The following is a 15141-nucleotide window of genomic DNA, read 5'->3' on the forward strand; positions in this document are numbered from 1 at the left end:
AAATACATCAGTTATTGCATTGAAACTTTGGATATATGAATTCCCAACTATCTTACATACTAAATTAATGAAGTTAGATAACAATTTTTTGAATAGAGTGCAAATAATAGGCCTTTCTTATTCGACTTAGAAATTCTGGTTAAGGTTTTGCGTGGAAGCACACATAGGTTAATATCTCTGCAACTACTTGAGGTATTGCATTGTTACTTGAAACAATGATACTCAACCATCCAACCTACTAAATTAACCAAGTTAAATAACTCTAGTTTGTATTTAATGCAAATAATTGCCCTTTATTATTCGACTTAGAAATTCTGGTTACGGTGCTGCGTGTAAGCACACATAGGTTAATATCTCAGCAACTATTTGAGGTATTGCATTGAGACTTTATACCATGGTAGTCAACCATCCAACCTACGTAATTAACCAAGTTAGATAACTCTAGTTTGCATTTAATGCAAAATATTTGCCCTTTATTATTCGACTTAGAAATTCTGGTTAAGGTTTTGCATGTAACCACATTTAAGTCAATATCTCAGCAAATATATCATGTATTGCATTGAAACATTAGATATATATTGCCAGATAACATTTTTTTGAATTAAATGCAAATTATGGGCCTTTATTATTTGACTTAGAAATTCTGGTTCAGGTTTTGCATGTAAGCACACATAGAGTAATATCGCAGCAACTACTTGAGGAATTGCATTGAGACTTTATACAATGGTACTCAACCGTCCAACCTACTTAATTAACCAAGTTTGATTACTCCAGTTTGCATTAAATTAAAAAAATGGCCCCTTTTTTATTCGACATAAAAATTCTGGTTAAGGATTTGCATGTAACCACTTTTAAGTCAATACCTCAGCGAATACATCATGTTTTGCTTTGAAACTTTACACACAGGCTCCCATCTATTTATTATTCTTATTTAATTAAGTAAGATAATTCTATCTTTTATAATATATAAGTTTTGCCCCTTTATTATGCGACATAGAAATTCTGGTTAAGGTCTTACATGTTCGCACACATAGGATAATATCTCAGCGACTATTTGATGTATTGCATTGAGACTTTATACAATGGTATTCAACCACCCAACTTAATTGAATAACCAAGTTAGATAACTGTATTTTGCAAATAATGGCCCTTTATTATAAGACTTAGAAATTCTCGTTAAAATTTTGCATGGAACCACATTTATGTTAATATCTCATCACACCATGTATTGCATTGAAATCTAATCTAACAGTGATCCATGCAAGTTTCGCCAAAACTTTTCAATCCTTACATTGAAAAGCGGCGGAATAGTCGAACGCGCTGTCTCTGTGACAGCTCTTGTTAATTATGTGAAACTCTTTCTTATTTCAATATTCCTATCTCATCATAATAATTGTTTATGAGTTAAGAAACTGCATACTATATATTATTCATTTTAATAGCACTTTAATTTTTGGTGAAGATATTTTGACTTTTAAAAAAAATAAACCTACGGTAATAAGTCTATGCTGAAGCTCGAAATAACGCTTTGTTTTTAAAAATGGGTTTATGTTTAAAAAGCTTTTGATATGATCAAATAAAAGCGTATATTTATTAACATTGCTATTTGGTGTTTGTATTTAGTTATGGACCAAGGAATGTCGGTGTGCAATTTCATGGCTTAACTTCTTGTGGATCGAATATGACGGAAGCAGTCATTATAAAAGAAAAAGAAAAGCCATTTTGTATTACAACCAATCTGTCAATTATTGGTACTGTGTTGATTCGTTTAACTTGTTGATTCTAGCCACGTTCATGGAGCTAAGGAACGGCCGAACAAGTTACATGGGGCACATTTGGGTAGATATTGGCCGATCACAAGACTACGTCTACAGCGTAGATGCGGCAAGAACCATAATGGCTGTGTGCAAGATGTTGAACATGAGTTTTACAAGGTAAGAACATATTTTTTTTTCAAATTAGATAAATTGAAGTCATATTGGCGAACCGTATTAAAGATAAAACAATTTCAACGAACTCTTTATTCTCATATGTTTTTTCTTATGTTTTAAAGATCTGATTCTAATTCATAGGAATTGAGAGGAAGTTTGTACACATATTAAGGTTTAAAGAAGATATAAATGTTGCTTTCTTTACTATTGCAAGTGAAAGAAATATAGTCGTACCAACAACCAATTCCACTTTGCGGGATCAAACTAATCACAGGCAGCTTGGTCGAATTTATCAGCTAAAATGTGCAGGAAATGAAAGCGACATTGTTGAATGTGTCAATAGCACAACAGAGGACACAACGTACCGATATACAAACTACGGAATTAATTGCCGTAAGTTATATAACATGTCCTACTTAAACATGGAGTCTATCAATACGTTTTCATTTCTAATGAGAAACGACAATGGCAAACCGAGCCGAACTTTGTGGATACAAACAAACATGGTCATAATTACCAACTTATTCTCTTAATCGTTTATGATGTCCACAGAAGACATGATTGTTACGAATGCCTGTAAAATGATTCATTTATCTATGTCCGGATTGTTTTCAATGCCAGAGACGCCGATTCGATTTGTTGATGGTATTAACCATATCCAGGGAACACTGCAAACCAAAATCAACCACACATGGTATCAAGTATGTTCGGATGGATTCGAAGAAAATGACGCAATTGTGATATGCCGCATGTCTGGTCATTATCATGCTAGGTGTGTAATCTGTGCCTTTTGTCGTCGCCACATATTCGTTAGTTACCCTGAAGGCATGTTATGCAATGGGCAATAATACAGAGTTTTGTATTTAAACTAAAAGTTTGTTTAATGATAAGTGTGTCTTGTTGTTCCTAATTTGTTTATCTTTGTTCTTAATTATACATTTATACATCAATGCTATTTATAGAACTGTTCATTATCCAGCTTTTCTTTCGTGTGTATTAATTTGTTGGTTGTTCTATTCATAGTTATAAATTGATCATACAATGCACTTTTCGTTTATTTCGAATTCATATATTTTTGTAACAAATATTATTTTGGTAGGAACGCTACATTTTCCACTAAAGAAAGCAACGACTCATCAATCCTTGGCAACTGGAAGTGCAATGGAGATGAAGTTGACGTATCTGAATGTGCTTATTACAGCGAATCGGTCGGCACATGTTCCTCTCGGAAGATTATAGAAGTTGACTGCAGTATGTCATCTACCAAATACGAACATCTATCACTACTACTTCCATCAGTGATATTTCTACTGCAACAATAAATATATTGAACAGATAAATACTTAAAGATACTCCCTGAACAAATTTGTAATATATATTTCTTAAAAAGAATCATTCACTTCGAGATCATAGTAAATTGCTTGGAACTAACTTTACTCCTGTAGCACATTTACGTTTAAACTTAAACGATTAATAGCAAAATGATGTATGCGCTATCGTTAAATTTACCGAGCAGTAAAATCTCATAACATGTATGAATTGATACAGATATCATGTTTGCTAAGGTTGCATCTAACCATGTCATAAAAGTTCTGTGTTTTTGTCCATCAAAGCAACTATTCATTTCGGCATTATCAATGAGATATAAATTACTTCATGGTGTATTGATATCATCCCACAACTATAAAACATATATTAATATCCTGTAAATAGAAATAAATCCTTTGGTGAAATGTTCACAGGAGCATTGGTGCGTATTGTTGACGGACCTTCTCCAACCAAAGGGCGAGTAGAGGTGTTCTACGGTGGTCATTGGGGACCGATATGTAGAGGAAGTGTGTCATCCAATGAGGCTCACGTCATATGTCGCTCTGCAGGCTATAGATATACGTACGCTATTATTTTATCCGCATATAACAATTTGCAAGAGCCCAACACGTAACTTTAGCATCCTATGATTGTTTGATAAATATTCAGGAATGTTATACTGAGGTTTACGCCACAGGTACTCAATGCAATAATTTTGTATTTGAAATTAAATTTAAACGTTTGTTCTACTTTCTCAGGAATGGAACCATAAAGAATGTTAACACATACACTAATAAAACTTTCGACAATCATACCATAACAAATCTGGTCTGCACTGGATATGAAGATGAACTTACGGAATGTAAGTCAAATGAATGGACACTTGGGTCATGTGGATATATCTACCCTCTTGAAATTGAATGCAGTAAGTAATTTATCGACAATTGAAATGTTGAGGAAGTTTCCTTAAAACCACATGATAACATCTAAGCGTTCTTATAATAAGACACACGAATAATAATGCAGGTTTTGATTACAGGTATCGGTATTACAGGTATCGGTTACGTTAGAATACTTTTTTTCAGAGACTACCGTCGAATTAGTTAGCGGTGTAAATAAATATTTTGGACGTGTCCGTCTCATATTTCGGGACATTTATAGAAATAGCTATGGCAGCGTATGTGCGGACGATTTTGATTCTAATGATGCAGATGCTATATGCGGCTTTGTTGGAGCACCAACTAACGGGTATATACTAGTTATAGACATGAATACTTAATACTGTCACTTAGTGTAACGGGCAACAAAACATACAGAACTGAGGCTTGCTATCATTGGTATCTCAAGCATACACCTCTTCATAATAATATAGCGTTATACGTTTGCTATTGATCGATTTTATGAAAAGAAATCGAATATTAAGAAAAGAACTGTTTAATAAACAAGACATTAACGTGTATATGGCTGTCTTCGAATTTAAGGAGCGCTCTTGTTTTCGCCAATAACAAGTTTAACACTGAAAGAGGCTATGTAATTGAAAACCTAGAATGCAATGGAAACGAAGAAGACATTCAGGAATGCAAGTCTTCACCGTGGTTTTCTGGAGAACAGACTTGCAACTCTTCAAATGTATCAGTTTCAATTAACTGTAGTAAGTATATTTTCAACACATATCACACGAAGTTAACGATATGGCGAGCCCTTAAGACCAAGGGTTGTACGTCAGAGGGGGGATTAAACCATTTTAACTATTTAAGGTTTAAATTGCCTATATTAAACGCATACGGACTGTTACTTACCAGGAATTAGTTGTGTTCGAACAAAATTCGCGAAATGAATTTCAGGGAAACATGTATTTGCCTATTTCAATCACGACTCTTATCAAAAAAAACTAAAAGGCATATAATGTGTGTTTTTTTGTGAAACAGTTTGACTGTTTTGGATTTATGATGTAAAATCATACCAATAATTATTGGAAACACACAACTTTTACTTTACACGTGTGTACTTTTAATGTACATAGAACCTTATGTTAATTGTTTTATAGGACCGTTTACACCCATTCGCTTGTCTGGGTCCAGCAATTCAACAGGTGCTGTAGAAGCATTTTATGATGGGAGTTGGAGAACATTCTGCAAAAGTTACTTTGGATATAAAGAGGCTGCAGTCATTTGCAGGCGTTTAAACTTCAAAGTCGGGTAATAAATTTAAAGTTCATTGTTATATGCAACACAATTGTTTTAGATTCTGAAATTTCTATATATAATAATGTACGTTAATCGCTTTATCCTTTTCAGAGAACCATTGAGTTATTATGGCAGTGGCTTCATTAACACTCTTCGGTGCACGGGAATAGAATCAGATATTACAGAATGTGGTAATCCCTATTTGTGGGGTTCCTCCACTTGTTCCAGTGGCAGTAATAGAAGGGCTGGTGTACAATGCAGCAGTAAGTTTCGTTGATTAAAATACCTATGGTTGCTTTTGTAGTTTCATTTAGTGTTGACAATGTAGTCGTCCTATTGGTTTTAGTGTTTAAACCATACTGAATAGGTTATTAAACATGTTATTAATACCATACGATGACAAGTTTAATAAATTACTGTGCATGTTTTTATTGTCCTTACTCACCAATGAAACACTTTAACCTGATAATGTATTTTGAACAGCCTTTTAAAGATATATTTCTCAGTACAGGTTCTGTGTTTCGCTGGTGATAAAACACTCAGGATTGTTCTGATTACAGCTTTCCAAAATTTAATAAAAATCACATGTCACTGGTCATCGAGTGATATATCAAATTACGTTCACTATGTATTTATAAAATGTTATAACAAACTGATGTATTTATGTATAAATAAAAGCTTGTATAATTAACATGAAATAACCTTTTGAATTACCTGTTGAAATGCGCGATGCCACTTATTCTTTTCATTCGATATGAACGTTAAATCACAGAACAAAGAAATCCATGGCGTCGAAAAGGGCCGTTTAGAAATGATAGAACATTTACATTTAATTATCAATCCGTATAATAACGAATCTTAAGTAATAAAGTCGCCGTAACACTGTTGTTTGCCCTGTTATAGCTATGCCGGCTTGTATTGTAGATAACCGCGTACGTCTACAAAGCGGCATTAACAGATATCAAGGACGAGTTGAATTTCAGTATTACGGAGTATGGGGAACTGTCTGCCACAAACATTTCGACAAATACGAAGCTCAAGTTATATGCCGATTGGCGCATGTTCCTGGAAATCAGTAAGTTAAGATAAGCCAAAATAGATCTTAATGTATGAGGCATTGGTAAAAAAACAACGTTCTCTTAAACGGGCTTTCACAGTGCTAAAGTCGTTTGAAGGTCCAAAGCAAAAAATGTTTCAAAAACAAAACATTTTTTATTTAGTTTTAAGGCTTTATTTTAGCAAGCATCATACAAATATCCGCTGCAACACATGCAACAGTAATTTGGAGTAAGTGTACGAAAGAATATTTTAGCTCGCAGGAAATGAATTGAATCCAATTTTTGCATTAATTCATTGAAAATCTTTTCTGATTTGAAAAGATATTTTCAGGAACCTATAAGATTATGTTGATTATGAAGTCTGGGGAATTTTGGCACAACACAATACTTATATTGTCGATATACTATTCAGAAATTATTACAAATGCTTTTTTGATCCAAAATCTTTACAATCGAGTAGACATTTCAATGCAATTATATGAATACTTAAAATCAGTCTGATTTCATGAAAATGTATAATCGAGTATGCATGAACACAGAACTGCAACAATATATGAGCGCTTAAAGTATGGCCAAGGCTCCGGATCGTTGATTGTGGAAGATTTAAATTGTACCGGGACTGAAGATGATTTGGATGAATGCGAGTCATTTCCTTGGTTTGAGAATTCTTCACAACCGCCATGCAATAACCATCTCTATGACGTTGGAATCAATTGCCGTACGTATAGGAATTTTGATGTTTATTCTTTGATTTAATTAAATACCAGGTCCATACATGCTGGTGAATAAGTGACGTAGTGTATCAAACACACCTGGTTATACAAATTTGAAAAATTATTCTTGTTTGTATTTTTGTACGATATCTATTTTTGATGCCGTTCAGGCCCGAAAACACCAATACGTTTGGTGAATGGAACAAAAGCGACAAACTATTCAGGACGGGTAGAAATCGAATATGAAGGAGAATGGGGGCCGATTTGTGACATGTCCTTTGATGCAAATGATGCAAAGGTCATATGCAGAATGCTGGGTTATAACACTGAGTAAGTTTACTAATAGTATCGCAAAATATATAAGATTATCGGAGAAAATTTGTGATAGCTTTGAATAATATAAAATTGTTGAATCATTTGACTGATTTTCATTTAAACAAACGCAAAACGTACGTGGATGCAAAAAAAATTAAAGTAGAAAACTGGCTAAACATAATATGCAATTGCCTGCATTAAAGAATTAGAGCATTTTGACAACACTGATGATATTTTTTGACATAGACAAAAATTAACATGAATACATAATTAAGGTACGCTACTCAGCGCTAAATGCTTGTAAATAGGTATTGAGAGATTGCTTGGCAACATTATTAAAAATGTACCTCTACGGTACAAAAATTGTTACACATATTAAAACAGCATTCATTAAAAAATACTTTCCCAATTCTTAATATTCAATTAAAATTCTAGATGAACATATAAGTTCGATTTGAGTGCAATTCCAAATCCTTCACATTATTTCATGCATATCGGGGAAAGATTGAAAAAAGACTGTTAAATGATATCTTGATCATTTCACTCTGGCTCAAGTGAATTGATAACATTTTATCATTTTATTCTGCAGACAACTCGTGACTACTTTTTCCATCATTTACAAGATTCGCTTCCATTGACTTGAAAAGTACCTGTATGTAAAAAGTAGAGTATACATGTCTGTTGTCGTCTGTAGTGCAGTAATATACATATTGGCCAAATCGTATAGAATTGTCAATCTCAAATTATGCAATGTTTTTAATAAAACATTTTTTTTTGCGATTGAATATAACTATAAAAAAATAAACTTACCATTTGATGTTAGACTATATTTTATGTATGAACTGTTTCATTGATCATACTGCTTGGTAGGTATCGGTTGAACATTCACTTGGCCACATATGCTAGAAATAGAGGTGTACATCATTTCTACCTACAAACTCTAACCGCGTACATGTTTGCACAAGCATTTTGAATTTGACTAATAACCTTCATCGATTCATCAATTCAGGTTTTTTTTAAATAATGCTCGATAAAGGATTGCTCAAAAACTGAACGATAAAGGAGTACCGCCTTATCAAATAGTTCAAATCATTGGCCATAAAAACCTGAACAATTATAGCAGATTAAAAAACAATGATGATTTCCGACATCTTGTCGAGAAAACTTCCGACGTCTTCCCTCCATCGTTTTCAAAAGCATTTTCTGGCACATCCTCGACATTTCCTCTTGGGTTTTCGTAAAACCAAAATTTAACGGAAACGTAACATTCAACATTAATGGATATGAAACTTCTTCGCTGTCTCAACAACAAAACACCCTTCGGCTGCACTTGTGAAAATATTTTTTCTCTGACCACTCATGAAATTAAAATCCATCTTACACTGAATTCAACAAATAGCCTCTATATATCTTAAAATATAACACTTGTCATATGCTCTTTGGGAGCTGTTTCAAATGTGTAACAATGCTCATAGGACATGACATAAATTCTGACGTTTCAGTATACTACCGTTATCTAATATTTGCTATCCTTATTTTAATGATGTATTTTATTTAACTTCAAGCTAGACCTTATACTTAGATGGAACTTCAATGGGTACAATTAACTTGTGTGTTGGTATTAGTTCGTTTTATATATGGTTTATTATAAAAAGTATTTACCTTCTTACGATTTTTTTTAATTTTGGTCGATTTTGTTTTGTGATTGTGTCGTCGATATTATATATCTTTTTTATAATTTCTGAAAAGCATGTAATCAGTTAAAAAAGCCATCTTATATGGTCTGGTTTGAACCTTTGTTGAGTGTATGCTCTACGCGCAGATGGATGCGATACTAGTGTGGGCTTTATTAACAAATACACAAAAAACAAGTTTGGTCGCACCAAACAATTACAATATTATATTTTAAGTTGACATATGCAGTGCTATACGTAGTTTAGTAACAAAATATTAAGTGGAGAAGTATGTGGGTTCGAGAATATTTCAAATAAAAATTGTTATATTATAACGTCTCTCTCCCATGTTATGCCAGAAACATACTGCTTTAGCGCAGATGTCCGTGCGTCTTTTTGTCACATTTTCGTGTTCGCATGTTTTCTGCGTAACCCCTTGAATATTGCTTTTTGTAGGAGCGCTAGCTATCACGGCAATGCATATTACGGAACAGGAAATAGCAGAGCTATTGTTTCTAACCTCTACTGCCTGGGTCATGAACAAGATATTTCCGAATGCAATGCCGGCTATACATGGTCTCAGATTCACCCACATTGCTCTGCTGTAAACAATTTGGCTGTACAGTGTAGTAAGTTACACATTTAGTATTATAGATATATGTTGCAATTTTTGAATATTACATTAATTCTATGAATAAGAACTACATAATTAATTTTTAACCTCTGATTTTCAGACACACCAGTTCGTGTTAACAACGCATGGACGTTGTATTTGGGTGTTGTTGAGGTTTATATCCGAGGTTCTTGGAGAGGAGTTTGTAAAGATAATTTCACAAAGGATGATGCAACAACAATTTGCAATATCGCTGGCCTACGAGATAATTATACTGGGTTTGTAAACAGGAAATAAAATTACTGTTATTCCAAATCGTTTATAAGGTTAAAAGGGTCTGTACTCCGTATGATAAGATAGCGAAAAAAGAAAATTGTTGAAAAATGACATAAACTTGGTATCGATGTGTACAAAGCATTGATACTTACTAACTGAAGTACCACATAGTTTACAATTAATTTATTGGTCGCAGTTTTTTCGTATTTTTCCAATAAAAAGATTACTCGGTATGTCTACCTAGTAGAATTCATTTCTTATGCATGATTGGCTGGTCGATGTTATCACGTGATATTACCAAGTTAGGTATAAAGCTTAAATATTCAAACCATTTAGAGTGAGCTTCTTAGCACAGTGGATACAACACTTGACTGCAATTTTGGTGACACCGGTTCAAACCCGGTCTCTGACTTTTTATTTATTTTTTTATACAATTTTGATATCAAACATGAGTAAAACACTTTTATAAATAATTGTCCTGAGATTCGTTACAGAAAAAACAATTTTGGTGCCAATCTGGTGTACAGTCCCTTTAATGTGAACTGAATATCCATGACAACTTTTTACAAAACGTCATGTGAGATTACTTGTGAACATATCTAATTAAGCGATCTCTTAACTGCTGACAAATACAAATGCCTGTAAACCATATTACATTTTCTCATGTCTTAATCGGATTATTTTCAGGGAAGTGGAAGTATATGATGCCTCTAAGTTCGGGTTTTCGCATTCATATACACCACCTATAATAGGAGGGTTCAACTGCTCTGGCGATGAAGATGATTTGTTTTTCTGTGGTAATGGTGAATGGGTCGAAGATAATTTCGATTGCCCTAGTGGCATCAACGTGGCCGTAAACTGCAGTAAGTATTCATTTTAGTTTTATTGATCTGGGCTTATAAGTACAATATAATCACACATATAACAAACGGATTTCATAGGACTTTACTTAGAAATGACTTGCTCATTAAAAACACAATGAATGCCAGTATTGTCAACAACAAAAAAGATTGTTTAAGTCTGATATTAACAATAGTATTGTAATTTCTTTAGTGTCGCTGTCATTGGCATTGTTTCATTACAAAACATTAAACTTAATTTTGGCCATAACTCAAAAAGCGTCTATCATGTTGTCAGTGATAATACACACATGCACAGCAAGGCCAGCAGGTTTGGCTCCAATACGTTGAGTAGTTCTTCGTTGCTATACTTAATCTTACAAGTGTTCATGTTGAACGCCTGATAGAAACTCGTTGTGTTTAACCTTTTTAATCTATTTTTTAAACGATATATTATCATAGATGTTTATCACGAATGTTGAACATAGGATATGGTTGATCATGACTAATTTATCGGGTGTTGCTTTAATTCTAAATAATGTTGCAACTGCAAAAATATTCTCATCCACAGGAGCTGAAACCCCAATAGCATTAAAACGAACCGCCCCTGACATGCCTTCAGTTAGAGGGCTAGTAGAGATACAGTACCGAAAATACCAAGATGGAACGTACCAGCCTCATTGGGGTACGATATGTGACGATAAGTTTGGTGACAACGATGCGCTTGTGCTATGCAGCATGATGGGATTTGATTATGGGTGAGTGGGACTGTATGGAAATGTTCATTTGTCGCTCGTTGACTATTTGGCGTTGTTGTGATTATTGTAGACTATGATTATGGGTGAGTTATCGCAGTTTTTTCAAAGGCTTGGTGTCGATGTCGTCATTGGAGAGCAAAATAACTTAAACCTAAGCCATTAGTAAAATACTGTTCTAAATATTTAAATGAAACAGTGTATACATTTCGCCAGAGACATAAACATACGCACATGAATACAAGTGTCTATAAGTTTGTCTTTATCATTGTTCAGTTATAAAAAAATAACAAGTAGAACGATAATTAACAAAATGTTTGTCTTGACATTTCCGATTCGCTGAATTCTAGTTATAGTGTACTGGCTACATTATGCATATTTTTTATAACATTGAATATTGAATGGACTGTGCCTGTTATGTAGATTGGTGGATCGAAGTCCCGACATCATGGAAGATTATAAACCAGGTGATATCCTAATCGATGAACTAGAATGCATTGGTTCTGAAAACGATGTGTCTGAATGTCCTGCAAGCCAATGGTCCAAACACGACTGTAACCACGATGAAGATGTGTACATAAAATGTGGTGAATATCTTATTACTAAATTTAATCATTTGTCTTCATATATTATTACTAATAAAACATATAGTATTTCATATAAACAAAAACATAATATAATAATTCATATAAATTGATTTGAGTTCTTAATACTGCATACGTCGTATATTTTTTGATAAATGATTGTTTTCATACAATGGATAGGTAAAGTGTCATGCTATTTTCTATTTACTTTTCAAAGATTTCTCGATCGACATAGACCCATGCTCAAAGGAAGTATATAAACGATTGCCAAATCTTGAGATGCGAGTACTTAATTTCAAAGCAACCGACAAACCAATTGATGACAGTAAATTGTCCCCCGGCTGGTATTTCGTTGGTAATAATACCATGCTGAATGAAGAGCCACCGTTCAATCGATGTGGAACCCATCTCCCTATATACTCAACAAGTATGCACTAAATTATGTTTAACTATTTATACATGTTATTGTTCATTTCATAATGTTATTTAATAGTACATTGTGCTTTTGAAATGACATCGAAGTTCCCATACAGTTTATCATCAGCTTGTGTAATTTGTAGTGATTGTTCAGGAAGGCACTAAACCAGTAAATGTTATTTAATGCCGGTCCATTTCTATATCCAACCTTAAAATACAACAAGCAATTCTGGGCATACCCTATTGCACAACTTTCGACATTTGATAATTTGCCATTTCAGTTCCCTGTGTTTTTACATTATAATGTTATGTATGGAGCAAATAGAAAGTAACCAATTTTGATTAAACAAAACACTTGCATCGGTTATGTGACACTATTTCAGGAATAAAAGTGTCAAGAATATTCAGTAGACACAATACATTTGGTCTGATCGGTACGGCAAAATGAAAGTGAATTGCAAATATACATTATTTTGAAAGTTCGTTGTATAACGTCGTAGTAACAATTTGAGGACGGTGAGCAAACACATCTCCGTCAGGAAATAACAGTCTACAGATATTAAATAATCTCCTTTAAAAGCAATACCAATGAGACTTAACATAACCTAGAACATAGTTTGACTTATGTTTGTTATCTGTTCAAGATTGACACATCTTTTCAGATGCACCTGTTTACAATGGAACAGAGAACGCGACTCTTCGAGTCATCGGCCATTCTGATGTCAGTTTTAAAGTAGATGTTAAGCAATGTAATAATGAGTTCTTTGTGTACAAACTACAGCCAACCAATATTCCAAAGAGTGCCTATTGCTTTGGTATGTCATTTTATAGCATTAATTTTGATGTTAATTGAAATCATATTATTAATTGTTGTAATAAAAGCTCGTTCCACAAAATATTAGGTGATGTTCAATTTGAACGCGTTAATTTGAACGTCAGTAAGACTTTAACATACTTATGTTATTTCAGTATAAATTTTGAAATATAAAACTATTGATAAATATTAGGGATGGCAACGAGTAGTAAAATTAATACTCGATACTCGATTACTCGGACAAATTGAACATGTGTTCGCGAGGACAAGATTGTGTATACATATATCGTAAATGGCGTATATTGTGCGTTGGTCGTATTATTGGTCATTTTCACCTTTAAAGTAAACTTTCATTACGTATTTTAACAAAACAAATTATATAAAAAGAAAAAAAATGTTGTTTCAGGCTTTTAATTTGTTTTATTCGTTTCATTTTATACAAGTATGCACTGCAGAAATGAACAACAATCAGAATTTTAATGAACAAAAATTAATAGCAAACATAAAAAAAAGTGAACGAAATTCAATACGAAGTTCAGTTTTTTGGTTGTTTACTCTACAAATATTTTTTTTTAAAATGACAATTTTTCGTACTGTGTAATTGTTGTTTACCTCATAAATATTCATAATTCTTGATTCAAAATATCAACCAATCATATGATAACCATTGCAAAATAATTAAAATACGCCTATTAAAAAATCAATTCTTGTAACGGTCGATACAACACAAGGCAACACTCTCGCGCAACATAGTGCCAACGAGAGTGACTCAGTACAAGCTATCATAGCTTTCTTCACATTCGTTGTAAAACATATAATGTTTAAACTAATTGGTATACAATAGAATTGTGTAGGTGAAAGTGACGCTATCAAAACTTCGCTAATTGACATTAGTGCTAATTTGAAATAGGGGTCCTTTGTTGACAGTTTGCAACTATCACAACAACTGTCAACTAATTGATTGATGTCAATTGTATACACAGCGGGGATTAGAGGGACCGTAAATTGTCATTTTGGCAACTAAATCGTGTATTTGGTGATTTTTATAGATTTTTCAAAAAAAAATCCGAGTACTCGAGTAGTGATTTGATACTCGAGTACTCGGACGTTCGATCGAGTACTCGAGTACTCGGGTACACGTTGCCATCCCTAATAAATATTGATGTATATAATTTTATTTTTAAATTAACAAAAATGGTTAAATAAATTTCAGGAATTGGATCTGAAGGTAAGTTTGGAATTTTGAGAAGATTCTTTTTTAGTTTCACAAGCCTTTCTTGTAAACTTGTAAAGTAAATTTGTTTTGAAACATTAGAAGAAACGAATTAGGCTAAAACTAAATACCTATTGTTTTCTTTTAACCAGTTCCGCCACCTGCTTTTGTTGCGAGTACTGTTGGGACTATTTTACAGTATTCAGAAAATGCCTTGTGGTTTCAATGTAAATTTGATCCCGATGAAGAAAACGATTTTTTTTACCAAGTTCAGTGGACAATAAATGAAAACTCGGAACACCATCTCATAAAAGAGTATTGTTCAAAAGGAGATCTTCGTCCATGTTTTCTCATGCATGACGATTTGTACTCACTGAACGTTGGAATGGGAGCAAACGTAAATATCTAGAATTTATATCTATATTAACGTTGATTAACTGTACCAC

General features: G+C 33.3%; 1 protein-coding gene across 1 annotated transcript in view; it reads left to right on the top strand.

Moving 5' to 3' along the window:
* LOC128205584 (deleted in malignant brain tumors 1 protein-like) overlaps positions 1-15141 on the top strand; it is a 44319-nt gene that overhangs the window by 13620 nt on the left and 15558 nt on the right. Inside the window, exons 22-43 of the mRNA XM_052907319.1 lie at positions 1787-1934; positions 2206-2324; positions 2553-2703; positions 3031-3182; positions 3674-3821; positions 3998-4164; positions 4325-4487; positions 4721-4890; positions 5287-5437; positions 5537-5688; positions 6350-6500; positions 7023-7201; positions 7367-7526; positions 9641-9813; positions 9919-10075; positions 10761-10936; positions 11484-11670; positions 12091-12254; positions 12469-12678; positions 13331-13483; positions 14696-14710; positions 14848-15092. Of these exons, the coding sequence (XP_052763279.1) occupies positions 1787-1934; positions 2206-2324; positions 2553-2703; positions 3031-3182; positions 3674-3821; positions 3998-4164; positions 4325-4487; positions 4721-4890; positions 5287-5437; positions 5537-5688; positions 6350-6500; positions 7023-7201; positions 7367-7526; positions 9641-9813; positions 9919-10075; positions 10761-10936; positions 11484-11670; positions 12091-12254; positions 12469-12678; positions 13331-13483; positions 14696-14710; positions 14848-15092 (3491 nt within the window). The remainder of the gene's footprint in view (positions 1-1786; positions 1935-2205; positions 2325-2552; positions 2704-3030; positions 3183-3673; positions 3822-3997; positions 4165-4324; positions 4488-4720; positions 4891-5286; positions 5438-5536; positions 5689-6349; positions 6501-7022; positions 7202-7366; positions 7527-9640; positions 9814-9918; positions 10076-10760; positions 10937-11483; positions 11671-12090; positions 12255-12468; positions 12679-13330; positions 13484-14695; positions 14711-14847; positions 15093-15141) is intronic.

The sequence above is a fragment of the Mya arenaria genome, chromosome 2 (genome assembly GCF_026914265.1).
Source record: "Mya arenaria isolate MELC-2E11 chromosome 2, ASM2691426v1".
Classification (NCBI taxonomy): Eukaryota; Metazoa; Mollusca; class Bivalvia; order Myida; family Myidae; genus Mya; species Mya arenaria.